The following is a 23,003-nucleotide window of genomic DNA, read 5'->3' on the forward strand; positions in this document are numbered from 1 at the left end:
CTAGTATCTTTTCTCCTTCTACCAAACTTTGTCCCTGAGCCATCTCATCACCTAAAACTACCTCCTCCATGCAGTTGATTCCCAGATCTCTATTATTCTACTGAAAGTCCATTCCCCAACTTTCTCGGCTAGAATAACAGAAGCCCAATTAGAATTCATGCTACCAGTTTCCCACCACCACCACCACCACCACCACCGTCACCCTGCCATTGTTAGCAAAACCATCTCTTGAGTGGAGCTCAAAGATTTGTAATCTCCCACTCCCCCGAAAGATAACTTCAGACTCAGCCTAGAAGTAAAGATCCTTCAGATATGGCCTCAACTACCCTCCAACCCATGTCCCCAGTGCATCCCTTTGATGCCCCCTTCAGTGGAGTTAAAATGGAGTGAGTGTTTTTCTTTTCATATACTCCTGGTGTTCTTCCACAAATACAATTTTCAACTCTTGAATATTTTCAAGGATTCTCCATGCTACACACAGTGAAATCCAAACTCCCCATCAGGACCCGAGTCTTCCTAAACCCTCTTTGCACTTTTCTGCCTCCATGCTTTTCCTTGGGTCATCCTCTTCTCTAATATAACCTTGTGTATTACTCTAGGTTCTCCAGAGAAAGAGCAGAGAGATAGAGGTAGAGCTATACACATACAGAGAGACAGATTGATTTGTTGTAAGAGATGGCTCACATAGTTATGGAGGCTAAGGAGTCCTGGAGTCTGCAGCCAGCAAGCTGGGGACCCAGGACCTCCAATGATGTAGTTTCAACTCGAGTCCACATCTAAAGTCAGGACAAGATTGATGTCCCAGCTCAAATATAATCAGGTAAAGAGAGCAAATTCTCTGTGACTCTACCTTTTTGTTTTGTTCAGGCCTTCAGTGGATTGGATGAGGCTCACCCACATTGGGGAGGACAATCTGCTTTATTGAGTCTACCAATTAAATGTTATCCTCATCCAGAATACCTCAGAGACACACCCAGAATAATGTGTAGCCAAATATCTGGGCACCCACAGCCCAGTCAAATTGATACATAACACTAACCATCATGTCTTGCTTCTACTCTCTCCACATTACTGCATATCCAAATCCTTCCCTTATTTCCAGGCTTAGTTCAAATGTTACCTCTTAACTAAGCCTTCCCTGCTAACCTCAAATATTAATAGAATTGGTTTCTCCCTTCTCTGATGTCTCAAAATACGTTGTGTGTTTCTCTTTTACTGCATTCACTACAAACTCCCTTATAAATCAAGACAGTGATTCCCAGACAAATTATCAAAAGAGTATAAAAGAAGTCTTGAGTGTGAAATATCTCATGGAATATAGCACATGGCCTCTTCATGAAGAAACTACTGGAGAGAAGAAGACAAGCTGGAAGAGGCCAGGGAAAGGGGGTTAGTACAAAGCACAATGAGGCTGGGCTCATACAGTGGCTCACACCTATAATCCCAGCACTTTGGGAGGCCAAGGCCAGCGGATCACGAGGTCAGGAGATTGAGACCATCCTGGCTAACACGGTGAAACCCCGTCTCTACTAAAAATACAAAAAAGTTAGCCAGGCATGGAGGCGGGCACCTGTAGTCCCAGCTACTCGGGAGGCTGAGGCAGGAGAATGATGTGAACCCTGGAGGCAGAGCTTGCAGTGAGATCGCACCACTGCACTCAAGCCTGGGTGACAGAGCAAGACTCCATCTCCAAAAAAAAAAAGCACAATGAAATATCAGTGGATGGGTGCCTATAATTTCTAAGGAAAATAGAGTATAATCCAAGAATTTTATAGCCAGCTAAATTATTGCCCAATCAAAATAGGCAAAAGACACTATCACATGTTCAAGAACTTAAAGAATACAGTATTTCTGAGCTCTTTAAAAAAAAGTCTTCATAATAAAATTTAGTCAGCCAAGAAATTAAAAAATAAGCAACTCGTGAATTGAATGACCATGACAAAAGGCTAGTGATGAGAGGTGAATCCATTTAAAAATAGGACTATGATTGCAGAACAGAAAGAAAAGGTGGTCAACCTTAACGACATAAAACAACCTAGAAATAACTAGTTTCCAGAGGTAAAGGGAGGGACTGTAGGAAGTAGAAGTGCTAATGCCCTTTATTAAGTCAATTAATCAGGTCTAAAATTGAAACGTGGTTTTAAATATATAACTTCTTGTTTATTTTCCTCCCTAACTACCTGAGGGTCAACCACCATCATGAATGACACAGTAACTATCTGGACCAGGAAGTTCATGACCAATCGACCGCTCCAGAGGAAACAAATGGTCACCAATGTCCTTCACACTAGGAAGGCAACAAAATGTACAAGACCACTATGGGTGTCATCTTCATATTAATAGTTGGACTCAGAACCCATTTTGGTGGTGGTTAAACAATGGGCTTTGGCATGCTATCTGGTTCTTTGAATTATGCAAAGAAAAATGAACTCAAACATAGACTTGCAAGACACGGCTGGCATGAGAAGAAGATGACCTCAAGAAAAGAGCAAAAGGAATGCAAGGGCAGAATGAAGTCAAGAGACTGCAAAGGCCAATGTCAGTGCTGGCAAAAAGCAAAAGGATTAAAGATTTTGCAATGATTTATTTGCAGTGACTGCACAAATTTTTCATGAGATGATCAGTCAACTGTAAAGACTTCTACATATATATAAAACATCTTAATATTTTTCATCATCTTGATTTCTTAGATGTTCTAGAAACTGATTTTTAGTGAGGAAAAACTATGCTTATCTGAGTTGACCAGTTCCTTCAGTTTCACTTCCATTTCTTTTTCTTCTGATAAATTTACACAGCATTCAATTTGCTACTTCTTGTTTTTAAAATCTCATTTTGTGTGATCAGAAGTGTCTGTTCATGTCTCTAGCCATCTTTGTGCATAGCAAGGAATGCTGTTCACTTAATATTAGGAGGTTTATTTCTTGGGGTTGTGAGATTTGGGGTGATTTCTCTCCCTTTTTGTACTTTTCCGTATTCATTAATTTTTTTGAGACAATGTCACCAATGTCCTTCATACTAATATTTGGACTCAGAACCCATTTTGGTGGTGGTTAAACAATTGTCACCCACATTGCAGTGCAGTGGTACGATCTCAGCTCACCAAACCTCTGCCTCCCAGGCTTAAGCAATTCTCCTGCCTCAGCTTCCCCTGTAGCTGGGATTACAGGTGCGCACCACTACCGCCTGGCTAATTTTTATATTTTTAGTAGAGATGGGGTTTCACCTTGTTGGCCAGGCTGGTCTTGAACTCCTGACCTCAAACGATCCACCCGCCTTGGCCTCCCAAAGTGCTAGGATTACAGGCGTGAGCCACCGTGCCCAGCCTTTTCTGTATTAAATTTTTAAAAACGCAACATTTAAAATAATCGTCATTCTTTTTGAATCTACTTTGTATTATAGGTATCCAAATACTCACCTATTCTCTCTTACGTGATGACAAACTTGTTGAAATGTCATTTCATTTTGTGGCTCCAGTCCCAGGGATTCTGAGTCTGATTCTAAAGGGTCTGCATGCAGAGCGAGCAAGCCGCCTGGATGATTCTCTTACAGGTGTTTTAAGGGCAGCAGTTTGAGACACCCTGATGCAAAAGAACGAACCCTCAAGGAAGTTGGCTGTACATGTATTTTCCTTCCTAGCACAGGAAACGACAGAAAGATTATCCAATCAGTACCACTCATAGCACCTGATTATATGTGTATGAAGAATTCAGAAATGGTTTGATCAAGGCTGAAGACCTAAAAAGAGGCTCTTCTCTTGGACACCAAGTCCCCATCTCATGCGTTGTTGAGTTAGTAGAAACTGAGGATGATGTTTCTTCCTCCAGCATTGGTATCCCATGGTTTTTGTTCAGTAGATGAAGTACCTCCATCCCCCAACATCCCCAAGCTCTATCCCAGTTTCCTCACATACACTTTTTTTTTTTTTTTGAGACAGAGTCACGCTCTGTCACCCAGGCTGGAGTGCAGTGCAGTGGTGCAACCTAAGCTCACTGCAACCTCCACCTCCCAGGTTCAAGCGATTCTCCTGCCTCAGCCTCCTGAGTAGCTGCGACTACAGGCACCCGCCACCACGCCTGGCTAATTTTTGTATTTTTAATAGAGACAGGGTTTCACCATGTTTGTCAGGATGGTCTTGATCTCTTGACCTCATGATCCACCTACCTTGGCTTCCCAAAGTGCTAGGATTACAGGTGTGAGCCACCACGCCTAGCCTGAGACTTTCAAGTAAAGCCACAATGGACCACAGAGCTTAGACATCAGGGCTAACATGGAATCTCTGTCATTAAATCTTGAGATCTTATTATCTTTGCTCAAAGAAAAAAATAATCACAATTGACATTTTGAGGAGAAGACATCTGAATGTAAACTTGATCTTAGAGGATATTAAGGAATTACTGGTAATTTGATTAGGAATGATAATGATCATATAAAAAATGCCCTCATGTTTTTACAGGGAAAGTAAATTACATAGGGGTGAATATCATGATGCAATTTCAAAACTACTGTAAACTATTTTTTAAATACTTCAGAAAAACAAATGGAGTAAATATTGCAAACGTTAATAGTTTTTAAACCTATGTGATGGGTATATGATAGCTCATTAAACTAGTCTCTCTACTTTTATGTATATTGAAAATTTTTCATACTAATAATAAAAAAAAACCCTGGCCAGGCACAGCAGCTCATGCCTGTAATCTCAGCATTTTGGGAGGCTGAGGTGGATGGAGGACTGCTTGAGCCCAGGAGTTTGAGACCAGCCTGGGCAACATGGTGAAACCTCATCTCTACAAAAAATAGGCAAATGAGTCAGGCATGGTGGTGTGCACCTGCAGTCCCAGCTACTTAGGAGGCTGAGGTGGGAGGATCACCTGAGCCCAGAAGGTCAAGGCTGCAGTGAGCCAAGGTCACGCCACTGCACTCCAGCCTGGGCGACAGACCCTGTCTCAAACAAACAAGCAAACCAAAACCCTCTTGGTCCCATTTCCCAAAAAAATAATTTTTTTGAGATCTTACCATCTCCTGGCTTGTTGCAGAGTACAGGAAATCAAGACAAAGTACAGCACACAAGGAATAAGGAGGGAGGGAAGCGTGGGGGAGGCTGACACTGTGGACTCTCCCAGCTCAGTCGACCCATGCACCTTGCTTCATGGAAGAAAGGAATGGAAGATGAATCGTGCCTTTCACACACAGTGACCTTCCTTACTAGTAAATGTGCCTCCAGAAGTGTCCAAGAACTCAGCACCAGAGCCAGGCTGGCTGCATGAGAATCACCTGTGAGCTTTTGCAAACACAGGCCCCTACTGGGTCCAAAGGTATTCATCTCTTCGAGAGGAGGAGAGAGGCAGAACAAGGAAAGGATGGGAAGAAACCAGCCTTGTGCACAGGAGGATGCTGGGATTCCTCCTGCACGTTTAGCGCAATGCAGCCTATTTTATAAAGTCACAGAAGCTCAGAGAGGTAAACCTGCCCAGGTTCTCATAGCTTGTAACTGGCAAAACCCGCCCAAATCTCTGTCTCTAGAGATATTTCCACTTCCTTCAACTCTGGAGCTGTCTACCTTGTAAAGACGACAGATTCCACTCATCACTCACTTTTGTTTGCAGATATTGCCTAAGGTCCCTTGTGAATATTTAGGTCAGGGCTGTTTTTTTGAGTTTTTTGTTTGTTTGTTTGTTTTTACCAAGCAATCTTGTGGAAAGAACCCAAAGTGGCTCCCCCATTTAAGACCCTGTAAACAGGGAGACGAGAGTCTGGAGTCATGGTCTGGTTTCCACACCTTCCTTAGATTTCCCTGTGTGTAAAATCCAACAACAATCTTTGACAAATTGCCTGCCCTAGGGGAGAGATGGAGGAAGTGTTAACTTTGCTTTTTTTTTGTTTTTTATTTTTTCTGTTTTCAGACAGAGCCTCGCTCTGTCGCCCAGGCTGGAGTGCAGTGGAGCCATCTCGGCTCACTGCAACCTCTGCCTCCTGAACTCAAATGATTCTTGTGCCTCAGCCTCCTGAGTAGCTGGGACTACAGGCAGACGCCACCACACCTGGCTAATATTTGTATTTTTAGTAGAGATGGGGTTTCACATATTGGCCAGGCTGGTATCGAACTCCTGGCCTCAAGTGATCCACCCCCCCTCAGCCTCTCAAAGTGCTAGGATTACAGTCATGAGCCACCATGCCCAGCCACTTTGCTATTTTTTTTTAATAGACAGCTTCGAGGTCCAGTATGCCATGGGTGCCAGGACCAAATTTTTCCCTGGCTAACTCGGTCACATCCTGTCTGGGATCTCCAACTACTACCCATCCCAAAAGTCTCAGCTAAAACAGCAATTCAACGAGGAACTTTTTTCTGAGGCTCCAGGATTGGGCCAGGCCGTCTCCATGGCTCTCTGCCCTTCCCCTACTGCAGAACTTAGCAGCTGTATGTCACTATTGGTTCAAACATGTGTCTTAATCTCTATTGAGTGTCGATGATGCACTTTTAAGGTGACATCTTATTTAATCCTCACTATATCTGCAAGAGTAGAAGCTATTAATAACCAATTTTCAGATAAGAAAATCAAAACACAGTTTCTATAACTTACCCAAGCAGCTAGCTAGGAGGCAGCTCAATTTGAGCTCAGGGAACTAGATTCCAGAAACCATATTCTCAATTACTACAGCAGATACCTCCCCAGAATCTAGTAGGTGGTTAATGAGTCTTTGTGGAATAAATGAACAGAAGGACAAGCAGTGGATGGATATATAGGTGGGTGGGTGGATAGATGGGTGGATGGAAAGATGGGTGGGTGGGCAGGTGGATGAATGAATGGGTGGTTGAGTCGGTGAAGGGATGGTTGAGTGGGTGGAGAAATGGATGAGTGGTTGAGGGGGTGGAGGGATAGATAAATGGGTGGACAGGTGGGTGGATAGATGGGTAGATGAGTGAATGGGTGGATAGATGCATGGATGAGTGGATGGATAGATGGTTTGGTGGGTGGGTAGGTGGATGACAGTTGGGTGCATAAGAGAGTGCGTTGGATGTATAGATTGGTGGGTGGGCGGGTGGATAGATGGGTAGGTGGGTGGATGGATGTATGCATGTCTGGATGGATGAATGGACGGAATGGTGGATGGATGGACGGAATGGTGGATGGATGGACGGACAGATGAACAGATGGACTTGAGCATTTATTCGGGGTCCTCCACAGAATTGAGTGATTTCCTAGGGTGTGTCATCACCTGCAGGTGGGTGGGCAAGGGGGCTTGCCTCTGTAATACTCATGATTATGGGTAGTGCTCAGCCTTAGTCGCCACTCTCAGAACACTTTATTGACTAGAAAAGTCAAAACTGGCATTGACAACTAGTGCAAATTACAGCTATAACTAACAGAAGATGTTGAGTGATGACAGCTGGGCAACCAATAATCAATAACTTGGCTGTGTCATGTTACTGCCATGTTGGGCAGGTAGAGCCACGGGTTCCCTAATCCCTCCATCACATTGAGGATGCTTATCAAGACTTCCCCAACCATGGGGACAGGGATCTTATCAAATACTTGCAGTTCACCCCAAAAGGCTCACCCTCTTCATTCCACCTGCACATGAACTTCAGCTCAAAGACATTTCCAGTCCTCCAGGTCAGCCCTTCTTCCAGCCTTTGAATTAACCCTGATGACTGCCTGCCCATTAGGTATCTTCACCTTTCATCACACAGCCTTTTCCAAGGCTTTCCTTCAGTCCAGCCCTCACTAAACGCTGGAACTGTTGTTGACAAAATCCAGAACAAGCTGGCTGGGGGATACAGGTGGGAAGCAGGCTGTAGTAATGGGGAAAAATTCTAAGCAATCTCGAACACAGAAAAGAAACTGAACAGGTAAGAGAGAGGCAGTAAAGAGAAGAAGTGTTAATTTTGCATAACTGAAGCTGAAGAAGATCGGGGGGCATGGCAGACCACAAGATAAATATGATATAGACTCCTTTTTAAAAAAGTATAAACACCCACCCTTTCCTACTGACAACTGTGCTTCAAATATTGCTAAGGTCTTTACTAAAGGCGAGTCAGAAAAACGGGGTATTTTATGCAACACAGTAAGAAGGCCCATAGGCAAGCATGTTCCTGACACCACCTTCTAGGATAACCCCTGGGATTTTGGTTACACCTGTCCTAAAGTTGTCTCTCACTCCTGCTGTTGGAGAGCTACCATGAGAGAAGAACCATAGTGAAGTGGTTAAGAGTGTGCACCCAGCGACCAGCCAGATCGCTTCAAACCATCACTATCTAATACCGAGCAAGTTACACAATGTTCCTGAGCCTCAACTTTCTCATCTGTAAAATGGGTATGATGTCATTCATTAATCAAATTCTAGGTGAGCATATACTAAACACCAGAGACACAAATGAGAATCATGAACAGGCATGGCCCTGGCCCTCACGGTGACCACAGTCTTGAAGGGGAAGGATAACACACACAAGAAACAGGAATCCGTAGCTGAGCTAGTGTCTACCAAAGAGAGGCACCTGGTGTCATGAAAGCAGATAACAGGGGGTGGCTGTGACTGAGTCAGTGTGGCCAGGCGTCCCTGAGGATGTAGTGACTCCACTGTCAGATGAAACCATGACCAGGTGAAGAGGCAGGGAGAGGGAAAATCTTTCCAGGAAGAAAGAGCAGGATATGCAAAGGCCCTGTGGCAGGAAAAGAGCAAAGGAAGTTCAAGAGCCTGAAAGAGGCCAGAGAGAACAAGTGAACATGTGGATAATCACAGCACCGACCTCATACAGGACTTGCAAGAAATCGAGACCCTGTCTGTAACAGATTCAGCAATGACTAAATAGAAACTATCTCCTAAAAGCACACGATGAGGCTCCTTGGTGGTATTTCCCATGTGAGGCTGCCATGGACTCAGAGGCCGAGTTCAACCTGCCTGTAGACAACCTCCAAGCCAGCTAGACACACATACACCCTCAGGCTCAGGATACCCAGGACAGAGTCCTGGATGCTTGAAGTCATGATAAGTATCCAGAATGACACAGAATTCCAGCCAGGCATGGTGGCTCACACCTGTAATCCCAGCACTTTGGGAGGCCGAGGTGGATCACCTGAGGTCAGGAGTTCGAGACCAGCCTGGCCAACATGGTGAAACTCCCTCTCTACTAAAAATACAAAAAAATAGCCGGGTATGGTTGTGGGTGCCTGTAGTCCCAGCTACTCAGGAGGCTGAGGCAGGAGAATCGCTTGAACCCAGGAGGCAGAGACTGCAGTGAACCGAGATTGCACCATTGCACTCCAGCCTGGGCAGCAAAAGTGAAACTCCGTCTCAAAAAAGAAAGAAAAAAAGAAGAATGACACGGAATTTGTTAAAGTGGGAGAAAGGGCTTTCTTCCAAAGCTAGGCCTGGTTTCTACAGACAGTCTTTCAGATGAAAATTAAGCAGCTCTTTGCAAGCACCTCAGAGGAGAACCCCTCACCCTGATGCATCAGACACACAGGTGGATCCAAGACAATTGGCTGCGTGCATGTGAACAAGCCCATGGTGGAAATGCAGTGCTTTATTTGTTTGGGGTGGTTTAATCACCAGGAGGGAGAAGCTTCTAAAGCAGCATTCAGAGGTGGCTGTTGCCTGGGTTTTCTGAAAGGGGGAGGCGGTGAGGATGAGAGCTTCCATTTCATCTGCAGGCCCCTTGCAGAAGGAGCTGAGGAAAGCTTTGCAGCCCTCTGCACACTGTTTGCCATCTTGTCTGGCTGGGCAGCTGAGCTCCAGATGGGGGCAGATGGGATAGCTCTTGCTACCGTATTTGGAGAGAGATGGCAGGGAAGTCAGCCCCCATGAAGACGACAGGAGCAGGCAGGTGCTGGACAGTGCTGCCCAGGCCCCTGGGGCTGAAGTGTCCAACCCCACAGCCTCTAGGTGTCACTAAAGCAGCCCAAGAGGATCTTCTCTGTCCATCTCCATCCTGGCACCTACAGACACTTGGAGAGAGTCCTTCACACGGGAACTCACAAATGCACACTGATAACCCCCACACGGAACTCTCACACGTAGCAAGTGAAAAGACAGGATGCCAGTTTAACTTGAATTTCAGATAAACAACAAATCATTTTTTAGGGTAAGCAGGTCCCAAATATTGCATGGGATATATTTGCACCAAAAAAAAAAAAATGGTTAATGAGAAATTCAGGTTTAATTGGACTTCCTGTATTTTAACTGGCAAGCCTAACCCTGCATAAACACAACCCTGAGCTTGAAACTCACAGAGAAGCCACGGCCGTGATCACACACGTGCACAAAGCCATATGCCTTACAGAGTCAAGGGCTGTGATGAAGGTCCCCACCCTTGCACACTTCCCTGTCCTCTGTCTGGGCTCAGAGTAAACAGAGGGTCACCTGGCATCCCCGTCTAAGCTGGGCTTGGAGGTGTCCTAATGAAGCAGGATGCTGACCTGCACTTCCCCAGCTCAGCGGGGGCTGCAGCCCGGCCTAGCTTCCAGTCTCGGGCCTAGAACACACAGCACAGCCCCAGACCTTGGCAAGAAGGCTTCATCTCAAGGGCCACTGGTCCAGGACCTATTAGAAGCCCCACTTCTTTCCTCTGTTTCTGCTGCCATTGCCCCAGTCTCTGACCCTGACACTCAATCACTCTATAAACACAGCAGGTACTAGGGGTGGCTCTGGGCTCGGCACTAAAGACATCGCCCCTGGTAAAGCCACAGTCTAGCAATGACAGTCAACCACGTATCAGCAACAGCCCTGCCCCACACGTGCTGACTGCGCACAAGGCCGGCACTGTGAACGTGCTCTCAACAGTGATCTCACTGAACCCTCATGGCAGCTCTAGGATGCAGACAGTAGCATCACATTATCCCCATTTTACTTTTGAGGAAACTGAGGCCTGAAGAAGGCAAACGCAGGCCTCGAGATTTGCAGTAACATTGCCAGGAATGTTTGAGAAAGCAAACTTCTCCAGAGTGAAGCAGTCTGCCAAAGCTCAGAAGCCAGAGTCCCTGTTAGCAGGGGCTGGGGGGACTGTGGGGTGGGGGCAGACAAGCAGGTAGGGGCTGGACCCCCCAGGACACCAGGGTGCAGACTGGTGTGAGTAAAAGAAAGAGAGGCGGTCGTGCCATCATCTGCAGAAGATGATGTCTACAGAGGACAGTACCATGTGAGCCCTTGGGGAGCCGGATGACTGGATGGATTTTGCACAGGATGCAAATTAACCACACATCCCCCTCTGACCTAGACAGCCCACCTCCAGGAACATCCCACAGAAATGCAGGCACGGAGCACCAAGTGATGTGTGCAAGGAAATTCATCAGAACACCGTCTGTGATTGGGAAAAGGCGGAAACCATCCAAAGACGTATCGGTGCAGGGCTGGTTAAACGAAGCATGGTGCATCCACACGTCAGAATAACTGCTGGGAGAAGAAGGTGGTAACCGGGTTCCAACATGAGACAATGTCAAAGACATGCTGCCTGAAAAGCAGGCTTTCCAAAGAATAAATATAGCATTATTCCATTTTTATTTTTTTAAAAAGGTTACAATAAACACTTATGTGCAAATACATGTGCTTGCGTGCACAGAGGAAAAAGGTGTGGACAGGAACAGAAAATCAAATTCTGCGGGTTCTCACTCATAAGTGGAAGTTGAAAAATGAGAACACATGGACACAGGGAGGGTAACATCACACACTGGGGCCCGTCGCGGGTGGGGGGCAAGGGATGGGAGAGCGTTAGGACAAATACCTAATGCATGCGGGGCTTAAAACCTAGATGACGGGTTGATAGGTGCAGCAAACCAGCATGGCACATGTATATCTATGTAACAAACCTGCACATTCTGCACATGTATCTCAGAATGTAGAATAAAAAATAAAAAGAAAACAAAAAGGCGTGGAGAGGTATACCCCAACCCTTCCCAGTGTTACCTCTGAGAAGCAAGATCAAGAAAAGTAAATCAAGAGGATGTTTAGTTTTTTGTTTTCCATATAAATTTTTTTTTTTTTTTTGAAACATAGTCTCACTCTATTGTCCAGTCTGGAGTCCAGGGACACAATCTCAGCTCACTGCAACCTCCTCCTCACTGCAACCTGCTGCTACTGGGTTCCAGTGATTCTCTTGCCTCAGCCTCCCAAATAACTAGGATTACAGGTGCGCACCACCAAGCCCGGCTAACTTTTGTATTTTTTGTAGATACAGGGTTTCACTATTTTGGCCAAGCTGGTCTCGAACTCCTGGCCCACCCACCTTGGCCTCCAAAAGCGCTGGGATTACAGGTGTGAGCCACCATGCCTGGCCTGCATTGCTTGAATTCTCAGACCCTCTCATCTGGCCCAATTGCAAGAGTCCAAGGCAGGAAAGGCAGAAGGCAGGGGCTTACCCCTCCATCAGGACAACATAGAACAGAGTCAAAAAAAGAAAAACATGAATGGATCAGTCAAGAGGGCCGTGCACATGCCCTCCCAGGCACCTACACCTTGCAACTTAAGCTGACAAGCTTTCAAGCGACAGTCTTCCTTCCTAGAGACTAGCAAGGACACAAGCCCTGGCCAGTCCCCTCCAGGAGGATGGTCTGAGGGATAAGGTGGGGTGCATAGTGAGGGGTGGCAGGAGGAAAGGGGGACACGAAGCCAAGGAAACCAGGGCACCCCATGCTTCCTGAAGGCAACTAGAACAGGGCGCCACACAGAGCCCCTGTGTACCTGTTTCTACAACAGCCTGAACACAAGGAAAAGGAAAACAAGGAAAATACACAAAGCCCAGCCTCACCTGGAGCAGGTTAAATAAAGGTGTGTGACTTCATGTCCTTTGGAATTGGAAATCCCAGCTTCCTCTTCTGTGTCTTTAAGGTCCTGGCTGCTGTGCCACAGCTCCCTTCTCTTCCCTCCTCCTCTTGTCCTGACTTTTTTTTTTTTTTTTTTTTTGAGATGGAATCTTGCTCTGTTGCCCAGGCTGGAGTACAGTGGCCACAATCTCAGCTCACTGCAACCTCCACCTTCCGGGTTCAAGCAATTCTCGTGGCTCAGCTTCCCGAGTAGCTGGGATTATAGGTGTCACCATGGCCGGCTAATTATTGTGTTTTTAGTAGAGACAGGTTTTCACCATGTTGGCCAGGCTAGTCTCAAACTCCTGGCCTCAGGCGATCCGCCCACCTCGGCCTCTCAAAGTGCTGGGATTACAGGTGTGAGCCACCATGCCTGGCCCTCTTGTCCTAACTCTGCCATCTCTTTGCAGTCTCCCCTGAGCAGCTTTTCCTGGGCCCGCCCTGCCCCTCTCCAGAGCTGCACTCTCAAACCACTCCCCAATGCCCCCTGGCCCTGGCTCCTGCCCCGGGGCTCTGATCCTCAGCTGGTGAGGTCTAGAGGGTCAGAGGGAGCCAGACTCCCTAGAGAAGCTGAGGCAGGAGCCCTGTGCTTAGGAGCTAAGCTAAGCTAAGGCGGGAGCCCTGTGGGTAACTTGCCCCCTTCCAGCTGGGGCTGAATAGAAGGGGGAAAGGCTGCCCCCAGAATACAGGGCTCTCAGAGGCCCTGGGGATCTGTGCTGGCAGTCAGGAGGACTGCCACCTCAGCGCACTTGCCTGCAAGGAGGGCTGTGCAGGAAGCTGCATGTTGCTCAGAGAACAAAAAAAGGAAATTAAATGCACCATCTGGTTATTAGGATGAGCTTTTGAGACAGACACTGAAATATGCATGCCTAGACATTATAAAACTTGGGGGAAATGTTAATTTCAATAACGCCACTTCTTGTACTTGCAAAAACTATTCTTTTATCTCTCTTCCTAGTCATTTGGGGGCTCTATCCCTCAGAGTGTCAGCACCAAGACAGCCGGCCTCACTGGGTTTTGTACACTGTGCAAGGTGAGATCCCAAGCCCTTGCCTGGAGACCCATCTTAGGAAAATGTTAGAACAGGGCAACAAGTTGCCATTTCCTCCCTCCTTTCTCTTCCCCATACAAAAATCAGAAAGCACGCTAGCCCAGACCTGTGTACATTTCAAGGGTGGCTGGACTCATGGCCGCCTGGGACGTCAGGGTGGTACAAAGTCCTCTTAACCTAAGACTGTCGGGGTACAAGGATCAGCATTTTTTTTCCTTTTTCTTGAGGGCCAGATGGTAAATAGCTCAGCTTTGCTGGCCATAGGTCTCTGTCCCAACTATTCAACTCTCCATTGTAGCAGGAAAGCAGCCACAAGACAATATGCACTGAAATGGGTGTGGCTGTGTTCCAATAAAACTTTATTTGTATGAAAAGGCAGGGGGCTGGTTCTGGCCTGTGGGCTACAGCCTGCCTCCTCTGCTACAGCGTGATCTCCAAGGACCCATCCATCTCGTAGACCAGAAGCTGCCACACAGGAGCTGCTCAGATACTTGAAGGAGGAATGGAGAAGGCAAGCAGCCCCCAGTGCACAGACGTGAGGGTCTCCCAGCAGCACCATCCTTTGCCATCTCATGCCGAGGGACAAAGCCAGAGCAGGGCTCTCCACCAAGGCTGAGTTCTCCTCCAAGGAAATGTGATAACAGGACAGAAAGCATCGTGGAAGGATAGGGGCTTTGGAGTCCCACAAACCACAGTTTGCAAGACCAGGAGCAACCTGCACTTCCTTGCACACACCCTGGGTGGGTGCTGGAGCATCTAGACTTAGAGTGAATCTTTTCTCCCTCCTCCCCCAACTGGCTTCCATTACACTTCCAGCAACATTGTGGTGTATGTACACGATGGAATACTATTCAGCCTTCAAAAAGAAGGAAATGCTGCCATTTGAGACAACATGGATGAGCCTGGAGGATATTATCTTAAGTGAAATAAGCCAAGCATAGAACGACAAATACCACATGATCTCACTTATACGTGGAATCTAAAAAAGTTAAACTCGGCCAGGCATGGTGGCTCATGCCTGTAATCCCAGCATTTTGGGAGGCTGAGGCTGGCAGATTGCTTGAGCCCAGGAGTTCGAGACCAGCCTGCATAACATAGCAAGACCCCAACTCTACAAAAAAATACAAAAATTAGTGGAGCGTGGTGGTGCATGCCTGTACTCCCAGATACTCAGGAGGCCGAGTTGGGAGGATTGACTGAGCTTGGGAGGTCAAGGCTGCAGTAAGCCAAGATCACAACCCTGCACTACAGCCTGGGCAATAGAATGAGATTGTCTCAAGAAAAAAAAAGAAAGAAAAAGAAAAGAAAAAAGTTGAATTCACAGAAGCAGAGTAGAATGATGGTTGCCAGGGTGGGGAAGTGGGCAGATGCCAAAGGACACAGAATGTCATTTTTAGAGAAGAAGAATAAGTTCAGGATATCCATGGGACAACATGGTACCTATAGTTAAAAACAACATATCATACACTTGGAAATCACTAAGAGAGTAGATTTTTAAGTGTTCTCACCACAAAAAAAAATAAGTCTGGGAGGTGGTTTGTTATTTAGCTTGATTTAGCCATTTCGTAATGTATACATACTTCAATCACATCATGTTGTATACCCTCTTGTACATAATTTTTGTCAATTCAATAAATTCAACAACTCCAAAAAACAAGACATTCTCTTTACAAAAATAATTATTAAAAATAAAATTCAGAATTCTATTTTATTCATTTATTTATTTTTGAAACAGAGTCTCGCTGTGTCACCCAGGCCGGCTGAAGTGCAGTGGTGCGATCTCAGCTGACTGCAACCTCTGTCTCCCAGGTTCAAATGATTCTCCTGCCTCAGCCTCCCAAGTAGCTGGGATTACAGGTGTGTGCAATCACACCTGGCTAATTTCTGTATTTTTGGTAGAGACAGTTTTGCCATGTTGGCCAGGCTGGTCTCGAACTCCTGACCTTAGGTGATCCGCCAGCCTCGGCCTCCCAAAGTGCTGGGATTACAGGTGTGAGCCACTGCGCCTGGACAGAATATAAAAGATTCTTTAATTCAACTAAAACATTAAAACATAGATTATTTCTATAAGTGGTAATTGTTCTAACATGTTTTGGTCAAAATAGTCTCCTTACCCATCCACAATTAAATGGTTAATTGACATTTGATTGGATTTTGATAAAGTTTTCAAATCATGATTGACTTTTCCAACGTACAGTAAAATGTGTGTGAAAATATTCCATAAAAATTCATATTTAAAAATGGTCAGGCATGGTGGCTCATGCCTATAATCCCGCACTTTGGAGGCCAAGGTGGGCCGATCACTTGAGGTCAGGAGTTTGAGACCAGCCTGGCCAAACCTCATCTCTACTAAAAGCACAAAAGTTAGTCAGGTATGGTGGCATGCACCTGCATTCCCAGCTACTTGGGAGGCTGAGGCAGGAGAACCCCTTGAACCTGGGAGGTGGGTTCCCCAGGCATAGAGCAAAACCCCCATCTTGTCTGTCTCCACTCTCATCCCAGGCAATCGAGGTCATTTCCACAGCCTCAACCACAGTCAACCTGGGATGCCTCCCAAGCCCGAGGCTCCAGCCCAAACCTGCCTTCCTAGCCCCAGACCCATCTGTCCTGGCACACATTGCCCCCTGGGTCCCAAGCAACCTCAGCCAATGAGTCCAACGTCAACTTCCTGTCCTTGCCTGACACTGCCAGCCCTGAGATCAGACTTGACCATTTACCTCCAGTACCTGATAGGTCCATCAGTGCTCTGTAACATATTCCACAAACATTCCCCAAACCAGGCACCAGACTCCATACATCAACTCCGTCATGTGAGTCACCAGCATCCCTGGCAGGGACCCCTGTCCCAGCCTCCAACTCATCTCCTTCCTGTCCCTTGAGTTCTGTGTCACATTCCAGAGGCCACAAGAAGAAAAATGACCACCTTAATGAAATTAAAAGAATTGAGAAGACATTTCCCTATGGTCCAAAGTCTTTCCAACTGAGAAACACATATCAAGATCCAGCCTGCCAGCCCTGCGGTTAAATGTTCCTGAAATAATTAAAGCCCAGGGCAACACAGCCCCCACTCCACAAGTATTCCCAGCACAGTAAGACTTCCTTCTCTGCAGGGGCTTGAAATGTCCAGTGTGTACCCTGCCCCTCTCTGTCGTAGCTAACAGGAATGTACTCCGTGTCTTCTTCCTGCTCAAAGGACCGTCCACCAACCTGCGCAGGCAGCACTTTTGGCCAGTGGGGGATGGGAGAACTTCCCACCATTTCCCACTTACGCACTGCATTCCTCAGGAGCCTGCCTCACAAATTACAAGGGTGCCACGGCAGACACACCACGTTCCAGTGGGTGGTCATGTCTTCATGTCAGCTTGAAAGATCATCGCCAGGGAAATATCTATATCTCAGCAGGGAGAGCTTCAGCCTGTGTAGTCCAGCTGTGCTCAAATGGAAATCCAGAAACCCGGAAGCTGGTCAAAACACCCTGTCTTGAAGAGCTGGCTCTGCAGGTCACCAGCGTGGGAGTGAACTGGGTGGGCCACCTGCCCTGCCTGCCCACATCCCTGCCTCCTGGAATCCTGGACCCTGAGAACCAGGGGGATGTGGTGGGGAACAGGCAAGTCTTGTGCAGAAAGACAAGATGCCACCCAAATCCACTCTGCAGTCTAGGTGGGTGATATTCTGGTCTGCACCGCACCAGCGCATGAGGGGATGGAGGATGGAGTCTAGACAAGCCAAATGTAAAAAGATATTGCCCAAGTATTTTGTGCTTTCTCTGTGTTACAATGCTATGCCCAGTCCAGCGTGGTGGCTCACACCTGTGATCTCAGCACCTTGGGAGGCTGAGGCAGGTGGATCACCTTAGGTCAGGAGTTTGAGACCAGCCTGGCCAATGTGGTGAAACCCCATCTCTACTAAAAATACAAAAATTAGCCTGGTGTGGTGGTTGGCACCTGTAATCCCAGCTACTCGGGAGGCTCAGGCAGGAGAATCACTTGAGCCCAGGAGGTGGAGATTGCAGTGAGTGGAGATCATGCCACTGCACTCCAGCCTGGGCAACAGAGTAAGACTCCGTCTTAAAAAAAAATAAAATGAATAAATTCTATGCCTGGCATTTTCCATGTACTGTCTTATTATCTCAGTAAATCCCATATAACCTTCCTATGAAAGTGTGTCTCATTTATCTCCATTTTATAGATGAGAAAACTGAGGCCCCTGGAGTAGTATTAATTTTCCAAGACCGCATTGCTCACCAAGGGTACAGCAGGGACCCAAGCTTGAAACTCTCACCCTCCAACATTTCCACAAGTGTAGACCAATGGCTCTCAACTGGGGTGGTTTTGCTCACATACCACTCCCTTGCTCCATGGCATTTGAAACCATCTGGAGACATCTGGGGTCGCCATAGCTGGGAGAGGAGAATGGTACCTAGAGGATGGATACCACAGATGCTGCTAACCATCCTACAGTACACGGGACGCCCCACCACCACCACCACGAATGGTCTCACCCCAAGTGTTGTGACTGTGGCAAAGCTGAGAACCCAGGTTTCTCCTCAGCAAGAAGGAAAATCCCTGCAACGTGGATGCACCTCTACAGGAGCCCCAGGCTCACAATAACCTTCCCTCATCTGGTTTCAACCCTGGATGCTTTCACCTGGTGCATCCATCAGGGACTTCAGGGACTCCAGTGAGTTATTACCCTTGAATGCTCGGTTCTGCCTGACAACCCAGAAATTTCTGCTGAGGTGCCTGGTCTTGGGGAAGGCTCAGCAAATGGTTGAGGTTGATAACCAAATACCTAGGAGAGACTTTTCTCTCCCTCCAGGAGGAGCTGTGGGTCAGACACACCCTGGGATCATTCACAAGCCGTCAATAAAGGCTTGGGGAGCGCCAGGTTTTCTAGGCCTTCTCAATGGGGTGGGTGTTTATGGATATACAAGAAGCCTGTGAAACTTCTGATATTCGCAGGAAATCAATACCCCTCACCCTCCACACCCCCCTCCCCACCTCCCCACCATAAACAGATGCCCTGCAGCAGGACTTGGCACTCAGGGGCTCCTGGGGTCCCAATTTACCTGCTAAAACATCCTCTAGCCACCACCGAATAAAGCAACCCCTTGCCACCCAACCACAAGAGCACAGCCTGGGAGCCACTCCAAGGGACGTACAGTAACATTAAAACCTCAGCCATCCAGAGCACCAGGCCTGTGATGAGAAAGAACATTTTATCCTTAAAGCATCTGAATGCCCATGCTGCTTCTTGCAGAGAAAAGTCCAAAATAATCTGCTATTAAAGAACGAGGATGGTTTTGACATTTTTACCAAGCTAATGGTCTACGCAGACAAAATCTCATAAAAGGGCACTCTGTTCTTCTTGATCCACTCAGACATGGCCTGTGAGTGAAGAAACAGGCTCTCCTCCTCAAAGAAATCACTGCTGATTCTCACACCAGCCTGACACTGCTTCATGGGTTCTTCAAAGAGTATTCCCATAGAAACTAAAAAGGAAGAGGAATGTGTCTGGCGGGCATTGTGGGCAGCGGTGGGCTTTGGGCCAAATTTTAAGTTTGAAAATCAAGATTCCCTCTTTTCAAGGGGCCGCCAGACTGAGCAGATACAGGCACTGTGAAAAGAGGGTGCCATGTGCAGATTCAGGAAACAAGGATGGTTTCTGTTCAGTTCCTCCATCATCCTTCAGGTCATGCGATTCCCATTTCCCTCTGTGGACCAAACAATTCAGTGGGGTTTCTGCCTTTTAAATATTTCATTATCAACTTATCACCCTTTTAGCCTCCAGAAAGCATTTTAACATGGAGACTCTGGCTTAAGACTCTTGTGGGTCTGTCTCTCTCTCTCTCTCTCTCTTTTCCTTGAAACGGTCTCACTTTGTCACCCAGGCTGGAGTGCAGTGGTGTGATTACAGCTCACTGCAGCCCGACATTCCAGGCTTTAGCAATCCTCCCACCTCAGCCTCCCAAGTACTTGGGACTACAGGCACACACCACCATAACTGGCTTTTTTTTTTTTTGTAGATATGAGGCTTCACTCTGTTGCCCAGCTGGTCTTAAACTCCTGGGCTGAAGCAATCCTCCCCTTTCGGCCTCTCAAAGTGCTGGGATTATTGGCTTGAGCCACCATGCCCGGCTAAGAACCTTGTCTCTTGTGATGCACCCCAGAACAAAGCATCACTGCAAAAACACACCAAGCCATGAGCTTCAGTCCTAATTCCCATTTATCCACCATACAGTATGTGCCAGGCACAACGCTAAGTGCTTCTATGGATGAGCTTCCCTTAATCTCAGCAGTAACAAACCCAGGCGATGGGGCCTGTTGACAGATCCATTTGCCACTGAAGACAGTAAGGCTCAGAGAGGGTAAGTGGCTTGTGCCATGTCAGCCAGCTAAGGAGGGGCAGAACCAGGATGCAAACCCCAGCCGCCTGGCTCCAGACTCGCGTTCTCAAGGTCCCACTACACTTGGTCACTCCACTGCATTCTGGTATCCTGGTCTTTGGCAGAGTCCACGTAAAAGAGGGAGGTAGAGGGAGTGAGAGGGACTTCAGGCAATAAAGTTTCCCGGCGTTACACTGTCACCGTAATTGTGTCCCCGACCAGGACCTCTCCCTTCTCATCCTTTCCGTGATCGGCCCTGGAAAACCTTCCAGAGAACTGTCCTTCTTCTCCCGGGATCTCAGAGAAAATTCGCCTGAGTTCAGTGTCCACGTGACCCAAGCTCTGAATGCGGTAACGTGCACGGAGAGATAAGGATGTCACCATGAGCAAGCCTCCCAGACAGCATCAAGGAGCAACCCCAAGACTGGGCAGGGTGGGCTCTAATGCCGCCCACTGCGAGGAGGGCTGCCCGTGCTGCCTAAATGGTTTCAGAATGAAGGCCACTCTCTCGCCCAGGTGGGGCTCGTTAACCACGAATCCAATTATTAAGACACGCTCAGCTGAGCAAATGGTCAAACAAAAAAACATGCGGAAGGAACAAAGAGGTCAACCCCAATATCCATCAAAAATCATCAAGGTGGCGGCCCTCATTGAGGGGTACAGCTCTCCAGTGGGCTCTCATCTGCCCTCCAAACCCATGTGCCTCCCCAGTGGAAGGCCAGCAAAGCCACACAGGAAGAGTTGGGGTAGGAAAGCAGAAAGTGAACCCCAGGAGGCCAGGCTGGCCACGGAGCCCCATCGCACACACACAAGCCCGGTGACTCAGGGGCTCACGTGTGCACGACACCGGGAGCTCACAGGGACAGCGCCCCGGGGGATGCAAGGAACTTTGCCTCTCTGTCCCTCTCTGTAGGGATGGAAAGAGGAGAGCGATTTCTGGGATGGAAGCCATCTGCCTCCTCTCAACTCTCGCTGCCCAACCAGAAAGGGAAGAAAAACAGGAAGATGCGGGACAGGTGAGGAGCTGGGTGAGCGCCGCCAGCCCGCAGCCCAGCAGAGCAGGGCTTGGCCAAGCCTGGCGCCAGGCACTTCCCCCCTACCCCCGCCACAGGCCCCTCGCCAGGTGAGAGGCACCGGCAGGGTCCCAGACAGGATGCCTAGCGCGACCCCCGCCACTTCCTCTGCTAGGGGCCCCCAGGACGCGGGGCTCCCCCTCCCCTTTGGGCTAGCCGCAGAGTCCAGCGCGTCTCGCGGCCAGGGACGTCGTGGGACAATCAGGAAGTCGAAGCCACACAGCCGAGAAGGGGCAGCTGGCGTCTCGGGGGCCGTCACGAGCTGTCACTCCGCGCCCGCCGGAGTTGCCGCTCAATTACCAACTTCAACCCAGGGCCGGCCACGGAGCCTCCCGCCGCCCCTACCCTGCTCCCCCGGGACCCCCGGACCCCAGCGCCCGCGTCACTTACTCCTCTGCAGTCGCCACCTGTCTGGGTGCCGGTCTCCTCCCTGCCCGGCCGCGGCGCGTCCTCCCGGTCCTCGGGCTGTGCGCTTCCCCCTCCAGCAACAGCCGCAGCCTCTTCTCTTCGGGAGCGACGTCGTCCCCCTCCCTCCTGGGCTGGCCATCCCTGCCTCGGGGCTTGCCAGTGGCTTCGCAGCTGCCGGAAGGGCTGGCCATGGCTCCGGGGGTTCTGCCTGCACCTGGGGAAGGGGAAGGACCCGGCGCGAGCGGCCTGTCGGCGGAACTGGGGCGTCTGAGCGCAGGCTCGGTGGGTCCGCGCGGCGCGGAGCTGGGCATCGGGGCGGGCGCGGGCTCTTCTGCGGGCCGCTCCTGGCTCTCTGGCGCCCTCTGCTGGCCGCTCGCGCGCACCGCGGACACGCCGGGCCCTGGCCTGCGCTGCGCTCACCTGCCCAGGCCCAAGCAGTCGCTGTCCCCTGCCTGTGGCCATACCCGCTCTGGCCAGGCCCTGCCCCTCCTCCCCGCCACAGCCAGGTTGCACCCCGATGGTCTCCCTGTCCAAGGAGGAGAGAAGAGAAGGGACGCCCCGAGAGGGTGGACATCGGCCACAGCCACCTTGTCTTTGCTCTTACCCTGTGTCTTGCATGATTTGGAGGTGGCGGGAAAACCGAGGCTGCTCAAAACTCGTGGAGAATTCCGCCTGCAGGATGACGTGAATGCACCTTCTCATTGCCTACCAACAGATCTTTTTTGAGCATCTCTGTGGACCAGGCATGGTGATGGGGAAGGGATATTGTGGTGAACATGACGGGCATTGCCTTCACACAGTGGGGCTCAGCGCTGGGTGAGAAGGTATTGAGAACGGACATTGTCAATTGGGCAAAAGGAGGCGAAGGAGAAGTGCTGGGGGCATGGGAACTGAAAAAGACAGGAGGCTCAGCAGGTCTTGGAGCTGGGAGAGGGACAGCAGCAGCGGCTGTTCCAAAGGAAGTAAAAGTTGAGAGACGTCTCAGAGAGTTTTTCTCAGCCCAGTGGAGCATGTTCGGGCAGAGGGAACAGCGTGTGCAAAAGCCCAGAGGCTGGGAAAGAAGCAGAAAGAGGACTGTGGGGCTGGAGCGTGGAGGGCGAGGGGAGAGAGGTGTGGTGGGCACACAGATTGCCTGGGACCCAGCCGTGCAGGGACAGAGGAGTTAGGGGATACTTGCAGGCCCCCAGCCAGGGCTCAGGCACAGAGATAATGCAGGTGGGCAAAGAGAGGAGATGTGGAGAAATATTTTGGAGGCATGCCCTGATGAATGAGCCCAGGATGCACTCTTAGTG

The 23,003-nt window shown here is 48.8% G+C and overlaps 1 protein-coding gene and 1 pseudogene across 1 annotated transcript; one reads left to right on the forward strand and one right to left on the reverse strand.

Moving 5' to 3' along the window:
• The first annotated feature begins 1,394 nt into the window (after positions 1 to 1,394).
• On the forward strand, positions 1,395 to 2,568 carry LOC117978110 (small ribosomal subunit protein eS24-like; annotated as a pseudogene).
• An 11,377-nt stretch (positions 2,569 to 13,945) lies between these two features.
• LOC117974836 (translation initiation factor IF-2) lies at positions 13,946 to 22,285 on the reverse strand. Its single transcript, XM_055094003.2, is given in 4 exon segments — positions 13,946 to 15,851; positions 21,694 to 21,785; positions 21,788 to 21,970; positions 21,973 to 22,285. Coding segments are annotated over 4 exon segments (717 nt in total). The 3' UTR covers positions 13,946 to 15,722.
• Between the last annotated feature and the right edge of the window lie 718 nt (positions 22,286 to 23,003).

This window comes from Pan paniscus, chromosome 9, assembly GCF_029289425.2.
Source record: "Pan paniscus chromosome 9, NHGRI_mPanPan1-v2.0_pri, whole genome shotgun sequence".
Taxonomy (NCBI): domain Eukaryota; kingdom Metazoa; phylum Chordata; class Mammalia; order Primates; family Hominidae; genus Pan; species Pan paniscus.